Genomic DNA, 19,088 nt, shown 5'->3' on the forward strand with positions numbered 1-19,088 from the left:
GGCTGCCGGTGCGCCGCCTAGTCCCTGTGGGCCTCGTCGCCGTGGGCGTCGACGACATCCCCGGGCGGCGAGGCGCTGTTGTCGCTCGACCGCGCCGGGGACTCCGGCCACAGTGACCACTGGGCCTCTTCCCAGGCCGAGTAGGGGTCCGAAGCCGCCCGTTGCTCCGCCGCAGCAGCCCGGAGCTCCGCCCCCTCCCTGAGGGGAGCTGCCTCTCCTACCAAGCGATGCCCCTGGCCTCCTAGCGCCTCTCCTGCTCCGCCACACGCTTGGCCTCCTGGCGCCTCTCCTCCCCGCGATGGAGCCTGGCCTCCTCGCGTCGTCTCCTCACTTCCTTCTCCCGGCGGGCCAGGCCTCGGCGTCCTCGACCGCCTGCCGGGCCTCCTCCTCCATTATGGAGGAGCGGACGACCTCCGCGAGATGCGGCCAGTTGGCCTCGTCCTCCGCCTTGGACAGTGCCAGAGCGGCGCGCATCTCCGGGTCGTCTTCCTCCTTCGGCTTTGGTAGTAGCAACGCGGGGTTGCGCCAATGCCGCGCTGAGGCGGGCGGCCTCTCTGACCGCCGCGGTGTCCCCCAGCCCTCAGCGCTGGCGGAGGACGGCGGCTGCTGCTCGCCTCGCCGTCGTTGGCGCCGGGAGCGAAATCCCTCTTCAGGGCCATGGCGGCGGTTGCGCGTGCGTGGGGAACTGTCGAGTGTAGTGGGGTAGTGGACTAGAGAGGGATAGATCCCTCCCAGTCCACATTTAATAGGACCCCCCCCCCCACCGATAGCTGGGCCCAGGGAGGCGAGCAGGCGACCAAGCGGACACGCGAGGACGCCGCGTGCCATCCGCGACCACACAAATCTGGCCCAAATTTGGGCCAGGTTTGGACACCGCGGCCATCTGCATTTGCAATGCATGGCCGCGTTGGGCCGCGGTTTTGTCCGTTTCACCCCATCCGGACGCACGGCGCGGGATGGGTCGTCACACTGGAGATGCCCTAAGGGCTGCTCTTCTAGTCCTTCCAAGTGAGTATGAAGAGAAGGAGTTCTCGCGCAGTCCTCCTCCGCCCGCCTCACCTCATCACGCACGTCGCGTTTCATGGCTCGAATTCGAGACACCTTCGAGGAAACCTAAATTTTTTCTTGGTGCACCAACAACCGTCCGGGAGGCAGGCCGAAACCCCGTTCGTCGAGATCCTGCACCGAGTGTTGTTTGTGTTCTTCTTCGCCGGTTCGAGTCCTTCCTCGACAAATCCGACTACACCATGGGTGACATCAACGATGGCTATGGTGGTGCTGCTGCTGGTGGTGCGATCTTCCCGGTCACGATGTACGTGATTTTTTTCTCTTATCTTGCACTGTTACTTGTTCCATATTCAGATCTGATGCATGTGCTTAATCTGATGTGTGTGTTTAAGTATGTTAGTGCATCTGTAATGTTGTTTTCGGTAATTAAATTCACTCGAACTCGGAAATTTCCTAATAATCTAACAGTACATCACACTAGAAACCCAACTAGAGGAGCCTCTTTAATCACGCTTATCTCTTGATAAATTTGGAAGAAGCTGAAATTTCAGAGTATTCCGGCACACATCTTTTAATGTAAATATAGTCATAGCTAGAATTAAGGATGAGGCAAATACTTGGTGCCTTACCGGGTAGGTTGATTCTAAAACATTCTTCTTTGTTAATGAAAATGACAAATCTTTTGTTTTGATTTAAAAAAAAAGTCAGAAGAAACAATGTTTCTTCCGGTAGCTCTAACACTGAGCTCATTGTCTTCATCACCATCTCATCATGTCTTGGAAAGTTGATGCACATTCGTCCTCCCAGAGCTGCAACTCTTCCCTTCTATCTTATGCCCATCCCACAATGCATCTACAATAGCTATACCTCTAAGATAGTCATTCTCGATGGGAGTGGTGTTTTGGCAACCGGGAACATATGCTCCCGGTTTTTAAATTTTATTTTAAATACATTTTTAAAATATTGAAAAATTCGGACATAAAATTTAATAGGTACATCTCAAAGTTCTACACGTTTACAAATTGGTCTCACGGAAAATTGACAGTTTTTTACCGTCGCGTGTAAAAAAGACAATTTTTGGTGCAAAAAAAGGCAGTGTACGCAACGTTTTTTTGTCTTTTTCACACAAGTCATCAAAAATGTTGGTTTTTTTTTGTAAAAGTTGATGTACGTACGTAGAATGTCGAAACGTAAGCACGAAAATTTTGTCCAATTTTTTTTAATATTTCAAAATGTTTTTCTGGACATGGGAGCATATGGATGCTCCCATATGCCGAATTGAATTTATGTCGATCAAATACTCAACATATCCGAGCTCCCACAGTCAAAATGTGCAGCCATGTTGTCAATTCATAAACAACAAACATTTAAAGGCAGATCTTTAGACATAATATGACACATTTGAACTCAAAATAAATAAATAAATAAACATTTGCATAAGGGAATGAATGGGGCCAAGCGGGGGATATAAGAGTGGCTCGAGCTTGACACGGACGTGGTGGTGGCCATCGACAAGCTTTGGCGGCACCAGACGAGCTCCGGAGGCAGTTGACTTCTAGGTCTAGGGTTAGAGAGGGGTAGGGAATTTTGGCATGTAGTTTCTGATTGCGGCCTTGCGGGGAAGGGGAATTGCACACACAGTCAAAATGTGCAGCCTGAACATGTTGCAAAAAACACCCTACCACTGGTGGGCCTGCTTTCACTTACACCCAAGTGGCCTAACAAGGGACCCGCTTTCTCGCTGGTGCTATCAAATATGCTATGTGATGCGCCAGTGATCGCCGGTGGGCCTCGTAATCATCTTCAATTACCGTAATCTGCCTATTCTTATGCCGGGTGATCGAGACAAGTTAGGTTGTAAGTCCAAGGACAACAACATTTGTTGCCATGTCCTAGACCCTTTGAACTATTTGATATACGACAATTATTGAGGAAGTCTTCTCACGGTGTGCTGCTGATTCTAGCTTCAAATTCTTGCTGTTTTTGCAGCTTTGAGGCCCGTTGTGTAGACACCGGGACATAGAGCGGCTAGATTCGATGTTAGGATACCTAATGGAGGCAACGCGCCATCTTCCTGCTTCATCCCGTCGTTGACCTTTGGCCTTTCACGTGTGGGGAATTTCGCTTTTTGGTTTTAGTTTGGCATATTCTGATGCCAGGTGATCAAGACAAGTTAGGTTGTAAGTCCAAGGACAACAACATTTGTTGCCATGTCCTAGACCCTTTGAACTATTTGTTATACGACAATTATTGAGGAAGTCTTCTTACGTTGTGCTGCTGATTCTAGCTTCAAATTCTTGTCGTTTTTGCAGCTTTGGGGCATGTTATGTAGACACCGGGATAGAGAGCGGCTAGATTTCATTTTAGGAAATCTAATTGAGGCAACGCGCCATCTTCCTGCTTCGTCCCGTCGTTGACCTTTGGCCCTCCACGTGCGGGGCATTTCGCTTTTTGGTTTTCATTTGCATGTGTTTGTGTTGTTGCCCCAACATACATTTGTCTCTTTTAATGACTTCATCTCAAACTTTATCTGATTGTGGTTGCTTTGTTCATTAAAATAGGAATGAAAGCTTGTTTCAATGACTTTTTGTTCAGGTGTCTACCGATTTTTGTACGAGCTCGCCATTGCAAACCAGAAACAGAAATATTGGGCTGTAGCATCTGGTCACAAATCCAACAAAGCCCGGCCTTTAGCCCATCTCCAACGCCACGACCTTGCTGAATAAGACCCATACCGAAACTCAATCCGAGCCACACATCCCCATTTCGCAACCAAACCACACCCGCACCACGAACCCTAGCGCCCCAGCGAACGAGCGAACCAAGCGGCGGCCATGGCGGCGGCGAAGATCCGATGGGGAGAGCTCGAGGAGGACGATGGGGCCGACCTCGACTTCCTTCTGCCGCCCCGCGTCGTCATCGGGCCCGACGAGAACGGGTTCAAGAAGACGATCGAGTACCGATTCGACGACGACGGCAACAAGGTCAAGGTCACCACCACCACCCGCGTCCGCAAGCTCGCCCGCGCGCGCCTCTCCAAGGCGGCCGTCGAGCGCCGCAACTGGGCCAAGTTCGGCGACGCCGCCAGCGGCGACGACGCCTCCGCGAGGCTCACCGTCGTCTCCACTGAGGAGATCCTCCTCGAGCGCCCACGCCCCCCAGGTTCGTCCTTGTCTTGTGTACATCCCCGCTTAGATCTGAGTCGATTCGACGGCTGTTTTGCTATGCGTTCTCCACTCTGTAGGTCAAACTAGCATTGTAGAATGGAGATTGGCGATCTGTCTAGTATAGATAGAAATGACTGCTCCCTTTCTTTCTTTGCAACCTCGATGATTTTGTCTGTGTTCCCCGTTATATCAAAGTAATGGAACTCGATCCCAATGTTTGGGTCGCCTGAAAAAAAAAGGATAGGAAGGACTGCTCTCACAGTAATACAGTAACCTCTTTGTGTTATGTTTAACAGTTTATGTGTTTACAATGGTAGACCAGTAAATAGAATGATAGGTATGGTATGTTTTGAAGCAATGCTGATATGGGGTAAGTGACAGAATACTAGTTCTGGAAGCTTGTTACGAGAATTTGTCTAAATTATTATATATTAAGAGAAGCCGCAATTGAATGTAATGTAATCGAGTCAGGAGGTCTACAAGGTTATTCGGACAACTGAACAATGTTCCAGTTATGCAGGTGATTTAAGTACACTAGTTGAATGCCCGTGCTCCGCCACGGCTCAAAAAATTTATCCAGTTAGTCGGAAAAAACATACGTATGAAACTAATAGACTTAATTGTAACAAACAAAATTTATGCTACATCAGATATTCCATTATTATTAATTAAGCGTCAAATATATGAAATGCTATATGCAACTCATTTTGGTTGTATGATTGGCTACCATTCTCAGGTGTACGAAAAAAAAATCAACGTTGTAAAATCTAGAGTGAATGAATCCTTGGATTTTTGATAGGTAACACCTACTTTTTTGTGATTTCTATTGTTACCATGGTCTTCACAATTTGGCTTATTTTTTCTAGATTTCTGATAGTGCTAGCAGAGAAAGTTTTCTGGATTTTGGATAGTGCAAGCCGAGCAAGGAGACAATAGTATTTTCTTTGCCTCCTCATTTCTCTCTCATCCCTCTTTGTTATGATAACAAGTTGGTAGAAAATAGAATAACCAGAAAACAAAAACAAAACCTTATATGCCTATAAATAACAGTAGATTTCCTATGCATAACCCTGTATAATATAATCTAGAATCTATCTTGTTGCATCTACGAACTAATAGCCTCTGATTGGTAACTTCCAAACCAATTATTCTTGAAACTAATCTTCCCAAGAATAAAACTAATGCCAGCTACTGCTTCGTCCAATTGCATCCATTTTCATGATCCCTATTCTATCATGCACGCAACTATATATGTAAAGAAAATGCGATAGTTTACAGAGAGCTTTACCATAAGACTTGAATTCCCGATCCAACTTTTGTAGCGCATGGAAGGGAAGGGGCTGAAGCAACAGGAAGAAGGTGTTCATGTCGCAACGGACCAAAATGCATCACCAGCATTTTGTGCTTTAAGAACGCGCCAGAACCTCGATAATTGCAGCACGGCGAGCAGAGCAAGCTGATTCATCCAATTCCAATCCACCACAGAAACTAACATCATGTTAGAGCCCGAGGGGAGCAGAGCAAGCTTATCCATCCAATTCCAATCCACCACAGAAACTAATGTGCCCAGACTTGATGAAAATCTTGGGTCCGCCACTGCGCACATGCACCAACTTAATAGAAATACATTCCCAACTCACAGCCACAACCACTTAAAATAAAGTTGATGGATTCATGTAGCATTGAGGTGGGCTTTTCTGGACAGAAAATAAAAAATGGATTATAGCAGAATTTACGAAAGTAAAATAACCAAGAGAGAGATGCGACAACATTCCTAAAATTTTCAAAACATTTGTTCTCTAAATAAAAACAATAGGAAAGAGAAGAAAAAAAAATCTGAATTACAATAATTGAAAGAATAAAGCAATGTTTGCTTCGAATCGAATTAGCTAATGAATGCCACGAAAACCACACTAACCAATATGTCCCCAAATCCCTAATTCAACCAGCCTACGCGCTCCATGCCAATTACCACACCGCCAAGCTGCGCTCCCTACGAACCACCGCATGACCAGGCCATCTCCAAGCTGTCAGCCTTTCCAGTTCTTAACAACATGTCTCCCCACTTGTTGCACCCCTCCATCTTGTTGCTCCCGTTATAACCTTCGCCTCCCCGCTTGCCGCATCATGCCACGCCATATACATCACACTCCAATGCTACAAGTCTCAGAAGCAATCAATCAACAATTGTAATTGGGATTTTACCGAGCAATAATATAGCTTGGAGTCGCTTGGGCCCTTCTCTAGCATATATAGTATTTCATAATTAATAAAAGACGGAACAAGCAAAGGAGCATTATCTCCATGCCAAAAAAAAAACTCCCGATTTTCTAAATTTTAGAGCATGGTTGCTCACCTAGATAAATTGAAAAACTATAGTGCATGGGCATAAGAGTGTATGAGATGCTAGCTGCAGGTATTCATAGAACCATACTTTTCAGTATAGTTAATGCACATAAGTGGACAAGACAATATGGCTGCATTTGAAGTAAACACAAGCGAGAAAATAATTATAGATTAACTTTGTTAACCTGGAATTGGTGCAACACAGCTGAATCTTGGAGAACTTTACCGAACAAATCTGAACTAAGGTACAATAATATAGCTTGGAGTCGCTTGGGCCCTTCTCTAGCATATATAGTATTTCACAATTAATAAAAGACGGAACAAGCAAAGGAGCATTATCTCCATGCCAAAAAAAAACTCCCGATTTAATTGAAAGAATAAAGCAATGTTTGCTTCAAATCGAATTAGCTAATGAATGCCACGAAAACCTCACTAACCACTCTGTCCCCAAATCCCTAATTCAACCAGCCTACGTGCTCCATGCCAATTACCACACCGCCAAGCTGCGCTCCTTACCAACCACCGCATCACGAGGCCATCTCCAAGCTGTCAGCCTTTCCAGTTCTTAACAACATGTCTCCCCACTCGTTGCACCCCTCCATCTTGTTGCTCCCGTTATAACCCTCGCCTCCCCGCTTGCCGCATCATGCCATGCCATATACATCACACTCCGATGCTACAAGTCTCAGAAGCAATCAATCAACAATTGTAATTGGGATTTTACCGAGCAATAATATAGCTTGGAGTCGCTTGGGCCCTTCTCTAGCATATATAGTATTTCACAATTAATAAAAGACGGAACAAGCAAAGGAGCATTATCTCCATGCCAAAAAAAACTCCCGATTTTCTAAATTTTAGAGCATGGTTGCTCACCTAGATAAATCGAAAAACTATAGTGCATGTGCATAAGAGTGTATGAGATGCTAGCTGCAGGTATTCATAGAACCATACTTTTCAGTATAGTTAATGCACATAAGTGGACAAGACAATATGGCTGCATTTGAAGTAAACACAAGCGAGAAAATAATTATAGATTAACTTTGTTAACCTGGAATTAGTGCAACACAGCTGAATCTTGGAGAACTTTACCGAACAAATCTGAACTAAGGTACAAAAATCAGAGGTGGTTGAATAAAACGGACAAATATCATATCTTAAATACATGGAAAATAAGAAACTGGGCACATCTTGCAGAACATAGTGTGGTACTCACATTGACGATGGAGTAAATAACTTCAGTCTACTCGTCAATCAAGCTACATAGCAATTCATTGAAACAGAAGGTTGATATCCACGAGGGAATTCATTCTAGCAGTACAACCTGAGACTTGAATTCGTGCTAATTTATCTATATAAATTTGTTAACATATCAGTTAAGCTTTAGCTTGAATCTGTACAAGTGAAGATAAATGTCATGTAGTATAAAATTGCAGCATCAGACGGTAAAACTCGGTCTAATATTCGGAAATGTCTATGCATTTCCAAATCTGTCAGCAAGCAAAGACGAAAACTTGCCTGAAGAAAGGTTTCTGAAAACTATCATTTGGATCCTTCACCATGAGATACAAAATCTGTCCAATATTTTCTTTGACAGTGAACTGCAGATATGCTGCCCAACAACAGCAGTCTTCCTACTCCCTGGCATCTCCGACGGGGCGACGCCGCTGGGCGACCGTTTGCGTCCGCGCGGGTCGAAAATGCGTCAGGAACAAGGTCCAGCGGGGCGACGCATAGTGACCGGGCCATCCGCAGCGACGCAAACGCGGCGCATATTAGCGCCTTGGATGCGTCGTGGCGGACGCCCCAAGTGACCGCTCGCTTTTCCACCGGGTCCGCCTGGCAGCGAGCCATAGGGTTGTATCGAGGGCATCGCTTTCGCGTCTACGCCGCAGCCTTCACCATCAATGTCGCGGCTGCCTCTTCTGCGTGCGCACTGGCGGGCGGCGGCTGGGCTTCTGCGCCGCCATCAATGGCATCGTGTCCCGCGCGCGTCCTGCCTTAAAAGTCGATCGGCATCGTCCATGGCATCGCCCACAACACGGACACCTCCACTCCCACCCCTCACCGCCGCGCACCACCGCATCACCATGGGGAAGAAGAAGAACGACTTCGAGGCGTCCGGCAGCGGCACCAAGAAGGCGGAGCGGACGCACTGTGCGCCGCTGCTCGTCAACGTGGCGTGGCTCATGCACAACAACTGGATGTGCGCGGGTTGGCGGTACGTGCACCTGCCTGGCCCCGGCGTGAATGGGTGTGTGGGGGCGGCCAGGCGTTGATGCGTGTGCGGCAGCGGTTTTCATTTGTCGCAAACAATACGTTTGACAAGAACGATTAGCCCTATTCGTACGCATGAGATTTGAGAAATTAACGCTCAAACAATACTCATGTTTTTACGTATTTGTTTTTTTTGGAGATTAGAGAAATTAACGCTAACAACACCATGCATTCGAAGGTTTCACCTTAATAGTAAAGATCCGTGTCCTTTCAGCGTTTTCCGTCCCTGACCGCCTTGCTCTCCCCCGCCCTTTCAAGATCCAGCGTAGGCTACACGATGAGGTCACCGAGTGGTTCATCCTCTCATGGGCTGAAAAAGAAGATGATGTTTAGGAGACAATCGAGACGCAATTTTCAGGCAAATGGATGTGGGCATTACATAAGTCATACTGATTGTGGCTTGGGAGACGTGGTTGTTGCGTCATTCCAGAGTAGATAAAGCTGCATGCAATACGCCTAACTAACAAATGTAACAGACCTTGAGTAGATAACGCAGGCCTTGAGTAGATAACGCACCATGCAACATGCGATCATTAATAAATCAAATGCTATCTCCAGCGAACCAGAAAAATAGAGATGAGTGCGGTGGCATCCTTCCGTAATTTCTTAGATGTGTGATACCGTGGGGGGTATTATTGTCCATCCTGAAAATGTGACACCAGGCATTCACCAGTTTGCTCTTAATAGTAGAGATTGGGTGCTGGCCATGTAGAATGCTGGAACATGGGGTTCAGTTGAAGTTCTAATGGACTGCTGATTGTGGAGTACAAGAATTAATTCGAATACATTACTATCATTGAAAAATTTGCACATTGTTTTGTTCCATTTTCTTGTCATGCGATGATTATGTCACCAATTGTTTTAGATGATTTCCTGCTCTTGCGGATCATGTTGGCACTATTATTTCAATCCAGTTAATCAATGCTGCGGTCGAGTAGGTTAAAGGTTTGTTAGCACACTAGTTTCTGAATGTTGACTGTTAATCACTGGGCATGTTAACTTGTCTTTCTTTCATAGCCAACCCAATTTAACCTTGTATAACGTGCCACATGTTTTACTCCCTCCATTTCAATGAATAAGGCCTCCTCGTTTTCCATGTTTTTCTTTGACAAAAAATTACACCATAGATTGTTGCTACAATATAATTAAGATTTTGTTGCTCATTTTTCGGTCCAAGTTCGTCTTGGAATATGTGTGCGATTTTTCCCTCCGTTCTTTTTTAATTGACTCGGATTTAGTACAACTTTGTACTAAATTTGAGTCAATTAAAAGAGACCGGAGGGAGTAGTACTGTATCTTGCTGATCATGTTGACAATCAGTTAACTGTATGCTTGTGTTTGAATATGTTAAAGGTTTATTTGTTATATAACACACTCGTTCCTGAATGATGATTGTTCCATCACTAGGTCATGTTAGCTTGTCTTTCTTCCGTAGCCCACCTGAACTTAACCTTGTGTCTGTGTGCATATTTTATTGTCCATTTAGCCATCTGCTCTGCTCAAACTGACATGGGATCTTAATATTTTCAATAGTTCTACTTGCTTTTTGATAATCACTTAATTATTGTTGTTCTTAAGCCCATAAACTAGTTGGCTTTGCTTTATCTCTGGCTCTTAATTTTTAATTCTTCACTTAATTGTAGGGAGCAAAGCTGATGAACCAAGTGCTTCCGGTGATCCACTGGCAAGCAAGGGTGGTGCTGTTCTCATGGTCTGCAGAACCTGTGGTAAGAAGGGTGACCACTGGACCTCAAAGTGCCCCTACAAGGACCTTGCTCCAGCACCAGATAGTCTGGACAGGCCTCCTACTTCCGAAGGACCTCCAACACTGGGTGGTGGTGGTGCTGCAAAGGGATCATACGTTGCTCCAAGATTGAGGGCTGGCGCAGTGCAAGATGCTGGACACGACATGAAGCGCAGGAACGATGAGAACTCTGTTCGTGTTACCAATCTATCAGAGGACACCCGTGAGCCTGATGTCCTCGAGCTTTTCCGCACATTTGGCCCGGTCAGCCGTGTGTATGTTGCAGTGGATCAGAGGACTGGATCAAGCAGGGGCTTTGGCTTCGTCAACTTTGTCCATAGGGAGGATGGTGAGAAGGCTATCAGCAAGCTCAATGGGTATGGTTATGATAACCTTATCCTCCATGTGGAGTGGGCAGCACCCAGGCCCAGTTAATTTGTATAATATATGTACTGAAGATCTTCTGTCAATGTGTTCGAATGTTGTACTATGTCAACATGTTTAATTAAACTACATACTGGAAATTTTTGAAAACTTCATGAGACATGTATGAAAACTGCATGAGGATGACGATGTGATTTCTTGGTGCTTGGAGTTCTCGGGGACTTTCGACTTGTTCTAAGTTTATCTCTAGCGTGCTGATGCAAAACGGATGAGTAGCTGCCTGCGTTCGTTTCCGTCGGGTCACCGATGAGGAATGGGCCAAGCTACTGTTTGCGCCTAGAGGTATCTTTAGCGGACTGACGCATTTTTATCTGGTTGGGTCATATTTGTTTTGAAATCCCAAAATAAAGCCCAAAAAGTATTTTTTACCAAAACATGACTTTCAAACAGTGGCTAGAGTGGCTCAAATAGGTCACAAATGGTATGGTACAAAATGGGCACAACATGACTAAGATTAGCCAAATGTAGTTCACAAGGAGGCCATGGTGCTTGACATTGGCGTGGTAGAATTGGCGTCACAGCACGGATTTCAACGCGCTTCTTTAGGAACAAAGCCCTGGTGTCAGCGTCTATGATGGCCAAGTCGGCCAGCATGATCCTTGTGTTCTCTGCTCGAATCTTGGCCTCGGTGTCCATCTTTTTAGCCTTGACGTTTGCCCTTTTGGCCTCGACGTCTATCCTTTTGACTTCAATGACCTCTTTGGTGAGGTTGACGTAGATGGCAGTACAGACCTATTTTTCCAGGTGCCTTTTCTCGTCCCTTCTCGCCTGGGCGACTTCATAATCAACCATGATCTTCTTCAAGGTCTGGCTCAACGCAAGGGCTTATGCCTTCCGAGCAAGATCGTCCTTGGTAGACTTTTGTCACCGGGGACAAGGTGGAAGGGCATTCTGCCCAGGTTCGTCATCTTCGCTGCCGACGACCGCCGTGGTTTTGTCATTCTTGACTGCTTCCTTGTAGGTCACATAGCCAACCCTCCACTTCATCGCCTCCTTTAGCTTCTCCCAAGAATAATGGACCATGTAGAAGCTTTTCTTATGTGTTTCCTTGAACCTCTCGAAGGCACTGGCTACCTAAAATTGCTAAAAGTTAGGTTTATGGTATGCTAGTGCCAAGTAGTACATAGATGGAATGACGATGCCCGTTTCTTACCACTGCCACCACGCCCGTCCCGCTCTCCGAGTGGACAGCAACATGGTCGACGACGACACAAAACTTGCAGGTCTCCTGTTTAATGTAGCTCCATCTTTTTGTGATGGACTCTTAGTTTGAAACAAACGAATAGGAATCCAAGGTTCCTTTGAAAGCCTGTGGGATAAGGCTATTCTATAGAAATTTTGGAGGAAAATTAACATTAGGTTTTACTCTATGTTTTCATCTCCCTGCGTCTAAGATTTATGTGTTTTTTTCCGTATGACATCTAAAGATTTCTTTGAGGCTTCTATGTGGTTTTGGTTCCTGTATGACTCTAGGTTACATGGCATCTCAATTCCTATATTTTTTCTTCCTATTTTTACGTTTGTAAGTTCTCTAAGCTACACACACCTGCCACCTTCAAGCGACTACTTTTCTGTCTACAAACATCCGAGCATAGTTGGCTCTACTGGTAAGGATGTAAATGGTACGCATAGTTTCCGCTCCATATCCACATCCGTATCCATTTTTGAGGATATGGTATGTACTTTTAGGAAGTCGCCAGATATGGATGCGAATGTGGAAATTAGTCAAGTGGATATCTGATGGATAAGGTAGCGGATATGGTACTGATAATATCCTACGAATACGGATTATCCAACACTTTTGCGAATAATCCGATGTCCTCAAAGAACCCCAAATACCTAGACAATGCAGTTAGTCTATGGGTCCAACTATGCATTTTGTGTCAGCAAACAAGTTGGTTTGTTGTACAAACAAGTGTGCAATTTTGATGTAGTCCAGTGTTACATGTTTATTGCTAACGTTTTGAAATAAAAGAATCATATTTCTCATTTTGTTATCCGCTCTCGATCCGAGTCTGCTTCAAGTCCACTCCATATCCACAATCTGATATAATTTGCTTTCGAATCTATATCCGATCCTTATCCGTTCTGATCCAAATCCGTAAAAAACATGTGGCAAAGGATATGGAATAGCAATATCCGATCTGATCCAATCCGTTTACACCCCTATGTACGAGGCTACAACTTAAGGTTATATGTCGGACATGCCCTTAACATTTCATGTAACTCAAAACTTTGAGGTTCGTCAACAGGTGCCTTTTACCACTTCCTGGCTCGCTAGAGCATGTTTGGTAAACTAGGCTTTATATTTCAAGAGGAGGGCCCATGTTTCATCAAATCGTCATCAGTACTGTGCAGGATCGGAGTAAGTTACAAAAACTACTACAATTCAGGATAGGGTGATAAGTCAGTGCTTTTTATTGTTGCTATTTTTGTAAAAATCTACCAAATCCGAGGCATGGAGCCACAAATTGCACTAATGGTTGCTTCATAGTGTGTTGTGAGTGGTCCTGATATATTGGCCCATTTTTCAGTACCGAGTTACATGGAGCTTAGGTGGAGACAGGGTCCACATGTTAGCCGCTCCATCTTTTTCACCTTCATCTTCTCTTTCTTTCTCTTCGCCATTCTTTCTCCTCTCCGCCACAACTCCTTCCCGGTGATCATTGCCTTTGGCGCCGCCCAAGCCTCTCTCCTCCATCTCGAAAAAATTCAAGTTTTGAGATTGGAGAGAATTGGATTGGGGGCTGGGAGTTGAGCCACAACTCCTACATGCAGCAGCACCTACGGTGGTCGACATCATGGTGTCGGCGACTTGTAGGGTGCGAGGGGGTGGCTGGCGTCAAGGAATTCGGGTGCTGGTGTGGCCCGTGAGCAGAATGGGGAGGGCGGTGGTGGCCGGAGGCTAGGAGGAGGGGTGCCGACAGCACGTGACGGGAGGTGGGTGGGAAGGGATCTAGGTCAACCACACCAACATGTCAATTTATTTGACAAGTCAATTGTGTCAATTGGGTCCCATTTGTCATAAACTGTGTTAAAATGCAATCAACTGAAATTGGTGCATTTTGTAACGATGTGCCTCAAAGTTGATACTGTAGTTTTTTTTCTTTCTAAAAACAATTACTCCTAACAAAATAAATACTAATTTATTATCCTATCTAGAATTGTGGTAATTTTATGCAATTTATTAGCTCTCAGGGAAAGAATTGTCGCACGTGTAGCAGCACTCCTCACGGAAGCATGGAAACAGTTCCCAGCGTTGACAATACACAAAGTAGCACATAGGAAAAAACCATAGCACAGAAACACAGGTGTTGCTAAACTAGCCACTACATTAGTCTTGACAATCTAAACGCATTCACATGACAGTGTCAGAGAGGCATAGCATAAGAGACTGTCAAATAGCTACTGCAAATAAGTCACAACTAAACACATCCTGAGCGGAGCAGGAAGACAAGGAAGAATCCATTCCCTCCCCTTCGCCACCAGACCACCAAAATAAGCAGCTTCAAACCTATGCCCCCGATCCGCATCCTACAAGCCGTCTGCGCCGCCGCCGCCATGGTCCCTCCGGGGCTTCTTCCCCGGCGCAGGTGCCGCAGAGGCAGAGGCACCGGCGAGGACGTCCTGGAGCTGCCGCTGGGCGTCCTGGAGCATCCTGTTGCTGCTTGTCTCCGTCTCCTTCCACCCGCGCTCGATCTCCCACTGCACCTCCATCCTCCGCCGCTCGAGCCGCATGACGCCCTCCCCGAAATCCTTGAGCACCGCCGAGATCTGCGTGCCGGGGCGGCCGCCAAACGGAGCCTCCTCGACCTTGTCCTCGGCGGGCCTGGAGTGGAAGGCCGCCTCGTAGGCGACCCTCTTCCGCGGGGGCGCGGTGGAGAGCGTGACGGCGGGCGGCGAGGGCGGGTGGCGCTGGTGCTGGCGCTGCGGGGACTGGCGCGGCGCGAAGCCCCTGAACCCGGCGCCGCCGTCGCGGAGGATGCCGTTGATGCTCCTGGTGTTGCTGCTGCTCCGCGGCACGAGCACCTGCTCCTCCTCCTCGTCCTCGTCCTCCCGTGCGTCGTTGTCGTCCTCCTCTTCGTCGTCGTCCTGGTTTTCGTCCTCGTCGTCGGATGCGGCGGCGGGCGGGGAGGCGGCGAAGGTGGAGAGGGCGACGGGCCCGCGCTCGAGGCGCTCCATGCGGCGGAAGAAGGGCCAGAGCGAGGTGACGGGGCGCGCGCCCTCGGTGCGGTAGCGCTTGCGGAGCTTCTCGAGCTTGTGGCGGCACTGGGTGCCCGTCTTGCGCTGGCCGCCGCCGCAGCGCGCCGTGACCTCGGCCGCCACGTCCTCCCACTGCTGCGCCTTGAGCTGGCCGCGGCGCAGCTTGGTCCAGCGGTCCTCGTAGACGTCGATGAGGTGCATGGTCTCCGCGTCCGACCAGGGCTGCCCCGGCGCGCTCTTCCTGCCGCCGGCGGCGGAGGCGGAGGGGCGCCGCGGCTCGTCGGCCTCCATCGATTTAGATCTGGATCTGGCGAGGGTTGGTCAGGTGGAATAAATGATGGAGGGGAGGGGGGCGGCGGCGGCGGTGGTGGAGGCGGATGGGGGATAAGGGCGGGGCGAGGGTATGGGTGGTGGTGGTGCGGGGCAGGCCAGGCGGTTCGGTTTTTCTGGGTGCGGCCGGGCGGGCGGTGCCGTGGTGGTGGCACGGTGCGGGTCACCGTTCACGTGGACGTGGTGGATGGAGGAGGCGGTGGCGGCCGCGCCTGGTGGTGGTCCCTCCCGTGCGCCGCTGTGCCATCGCCTGCGCGAGCGCGAGCGCTTGCTCCGGGACTTCCCCTAGCGCTGCGGCTGGATGACCGGTGGAGCCGGTTTAGCCACAGGGTTCGGCTTGGATCGGCTCGTGGCTCGGGCGAGTAGGCTTGACGTGAGTACGTGACACGTTGGCTTCTTTTTGTCTGTGCACGCCTTGTCTTGCTACGGCGCGCGCATGCCCAATGGTGGATCCGTACAGGAGCGGCTTTTCCCTATCACAAACTACCTGACGAGTGAGTGATAGCTGTGAGCCATCATCTTAGCTTCGGAAGGAAGGTCACGAGTATAGTCTTGCCTTCAATCGTTGGACTCGTGGGAGATGCTTTCGGTGCCTTGAGCGTGATGCTATGAGTCTTTCAGATGCATTCGATGTTATCGTCCTAGTCATCAGGGTGATTCTATCGTGCGGCCTTTCCCGCTACTTGTGCACGCCCTCCAGACGGAGAAATTTTGTCAAAAGAGACCACCTGCCCCAATTTATTGACAAAAATGACCACCTCTGAGGCAAATTGACAAAAAAGACCCTCTTTGGGGTGGCGGCAGCGCCCCCAGCCGACATGTGGCGCTTGCCGCCGGAGGGAGGGGCGGCAGGGACCCGCCGCCGCACCAGGTGGCGGCACGTTACCGGGCGTTGTCGCCGTCCGTCGCGCCGTCAGTGGCCGTTCGCACAGTGGGCCATGCCGCCGGGACGCGGCCGGCGCGGTCGACGTGGAGATGCCTCCACACCCGGTGGCGGCAGGCCCCGCCATCCACCACGCGCGCCGACGACCGCGCCCAGAATCTCCCTGGCCGACCAGCTCCGACATCAGCTGGTGACACTGACTAAAGCTGACTGCACTGATTTCAAGTGTCGGATTTTTCCGCTCGATACAGGAAATTAACCACCGAAAGCGCCCTATATGCGTAGGAATTCTGTGCAGATACAGCAATTAGAGCACCGACGGCCGATACCAATAACTGTGCGCTAATTTTTTGGTACTGCTCACACTAATTGAAGGCTATATAAGTCGGCTTCCCCGCATAAAAATCGAAACAGCAGGATCAAGTTTGCCTTCTCCGCGTCTCTGTTTCGTGCGCAAAATATTGAAGTGAGTATGAGTGTGCCTTGTTCGGACCAGGATTTTAGGCCGATGAAGGGGAAGAATGCAAGCTTGCCACCGGGGGTGAGAGCAGAGAGGTGTTGGTGCGGCCGCCTTGCGAAGGTGAAGGAGGTGGTTGATTTTTCTGATAAGTTCGGCATGAAATATTTCATGTGCGCGAGCTATGATCATGATCCACCCAGGCAAACAAGTTCATCGTCCTCGAGGCCTGCGGTATGTTATAACAGCATGATAAAAAAATTATGTGTATGTCATTAATTTTCTTTGATTAACTGTACTATTTGTGTTGCAGTCTCCCCCGCCCCTTTGCATGTGGTTTCACTGGATAGACCAGGAGCAGCCGGAGTGGGCACGCCGCGAGGTGGAGGAGAAACAACGGCGTGCATGGGCAAGGTTCCATGAGGAGGAGCGTTTCGAAAAGGTTATTGCTAATGATAAAGCAGAAAGAGAAAGACAAATACAAAAATTAAGGGCGGAGCAAGCTCGAAATCGTGAGGTGAATCAGAAGAGGATGGATGATGAGGCTGCACGTAGGTATGCAGAGGAAGAGGTGCGCAGAGAGGCCCGTGAAGCGGAGAGGAAGAGATTAAGGAAAAGAGCCGCCGAGGCGCAAGCGGCAGAAGAACGCGGCGACAAGTCTGGAAAATGGCCACGGTGGACACAGGGCAAATAGAGTGATCTGTTGTACTAGCTATGTATGTTAATTTCAGTTTTACTTTCGCGTTGTATCTTAAAATTCGTTGCAGTTATTATGTTGTATCTTAAACGTTTTTACTTATGTTGTATCTTCATTATTGGAGTTAATTTAGAAATTAAACTTATTGGAACTAATATTAATATGTCTCCGAGATACATAGAAAAATGTCTCATACATAGATTAAATGTCTGTCGCGCGCATACATAAATGTGTATCATTCCTCTGACGACGACGACGTTGCTGCCGTGGCTTTCGACCGGAAGGCGACAACCGGGGACGAGGGGGATGAGGTGGGCGCAAACCTCGGCCGTACTGATTTTCCTCATCCTCTGTACTTGGATCATCTGCTGGTGATGGAGTATGAAATACGTATGGAGATTCCTGATTTGGGGGAATCAAACTGGCATCTGAGCTGAAAATAGGACCTCCGAAGAATTCTTCAACTATCCCGGTAACATGATCGCGAGGTTGTTGGGAAGTGCTGCCGTAGTATTGTGGTTGCTGCGTCATATCAGGCCATGTCGGGATTAAAGATTCCTGCGTATTGAATGGCTCCGTCAAAAACATGCACGCAATAATCATGTATGTAATTAACATGCATTAGCCTGAGTTGGGTATTGCGATTGCATGTGGTCACGACCACGCAGTGGAGGCATATTGTGGCCTAAACCAACTCCCATGTTGGACCACGTAGGGTCAACAGATTCCTGCGAACGTAAACGACATGTTATTAGTAGGCATGTAAATAATCACGTGTTGGTAGGTAATTATTAAATATGAGCATACCTGAGTGTTGAATCTTTGCGAGTATTCGCCTTCTGTGTAGGAGAATCGTTGTCCAGATGGATATGACGGAAAATGATCGTCCTCCTAATACAATTGGAAAAAAATGTGTCATTGTTGTAAGTTCAGGAGGAATGTATGTACGCATGTTGATTACCTGTGTGGCGCCATGGCGTTGAGATATGTGTGCGGACTATGATAGTTCAAGTAGAGATGAGTCGCGTCGTGGATTAGATGTATGCGAGGTAGAGGGAACTGGTACGGTCGGTGTGGCGGATGGCTGGCTCACACGTACCATACTCGGTCTGTTCGACGGTGCCTCCGGCATGTCGAATGCTCGACTGACAACATCATCATTACGGCTGCAACCAAGACGCCTAAGCCCTTTAATGGCAGTATTAAAAATACGTTTTACCATGGATTTTCCCTCCGTACTATCCATGTTGCGCAAGTTCAAAGTGTCCTCAAGGCGTCTGTGCGATCTGCCTGAACTCGTCAATCTGAATGGAATTAAAAAATTAATATTGCTTATAAACACATATTTTCTTAATTACAATTATATAACAAGTACCGAAGTGTCACGGTGGTAAGCTGAGGCCCATGTGAGGTGTGTCGGACTCGAAGGTGGGGGACCGGTGAGGAGAGTCCGTGTGCTAGCGCGATACCATTCATTATACGTTGGCAGTATCTCACCGTTGTACCTTCTGCATCAGTGATAAATTACATTAGAA

The 19,088-nt window shown here is 47.9% G+C and overlaps 2 protein-coding genes and 1 long non-coding RNA gene across 3 annotated transcripts; 2 read left to right on the forward strand and 1 right to left on the reverse strand.

Annotated features, from left to right (window-relative positions):
• The first annotated feature begins 3,748 nt into the window (after positions 1–3,748).
• On the forward strand, positions 3,749–11,117 carry LOC127323884 (uncharacterized). Its single transcript, XM_051351984.2, has 2 exons — positions 3,749–4,170; positions 10,439–11,117. The coding sequence occupies exons 1-2, from the start codon at positions 3,843–3,845 to the stop codon at positions 10,972–10,974; spliced, it is 864 nt and encodes a 287-aa protein (XP_051207944.1). The 5' UTR covers positions 3,749–3,842; the 3' UTR covers positions 10,975–11,117.
• Positions 11,118–14,218: 3,101 nt separating this feature from the next.
• Positions 14,219–15,890, reverse strand: LOC127323935 (uncharacterized). Its single transcript, XM_051352044.2, has one exon. It carries the CDS (start codon positions 15,475–15,477, stop codon positions 14,518–14,520), a length of 960 nt encoding a protein of 319 aa, XP_051208004.1. The 5' UTR covers positions 15,478–15,890; the 3' UTR covers positions 14,219–14,517.
• A 594-nt stretch (positions 15,891–16,484) lies between these two features.
• On the forward strand, positions 16,485–17,643 carry LOC127323757 (uncharacterized). The gene is made up of 2 exons (XR_011748473.1): positions 16,485–17,090; positions 17,170–17,643. It is a non-coding gene; the product is annotated as an uncharacterized lncRNA (long non-coding RNA).
• Positions 17,644–19,088: the final 1,445 nt, after the last annotated feature.

This window comes from Lolium perenne, chromosome 7, assembly GCF_019359855.2.
Source record: "Lolium perenne isolate Kyuss_39 chromosome 7, Kyuss_2.0, whole genome shotgun sequence".
NCBI lineage: Eukaryota > Viridiplantae > Streptophyta > Magnoliopsida > Poales > Poaceae > Lolium > Lolium perenne.

Coding starts and splice junctions, on each gene's coding strand:
- LOC127323884 (XM_051351984.2), top strand. CDS start 3,843: ATGGCGGCGGCGAAGATCCGATGGGGAGAGCTCGAGGAGGACGATGGG. Junction 4,171..10,438: donor CGAGCGCCCACGCCCCCCAG/GTTCGTCCTTGT, acceptor ACTTAATTGTAG/GGAGCAAAGCTGATGAACCA.
- LOC127323935 (XM_051352044.2), bottom strand. CDS start 15,477: ATGGAGGCCGACGAGCCGCGGCGCCCCTCCGCCTCCGCCGCCGGCGGC.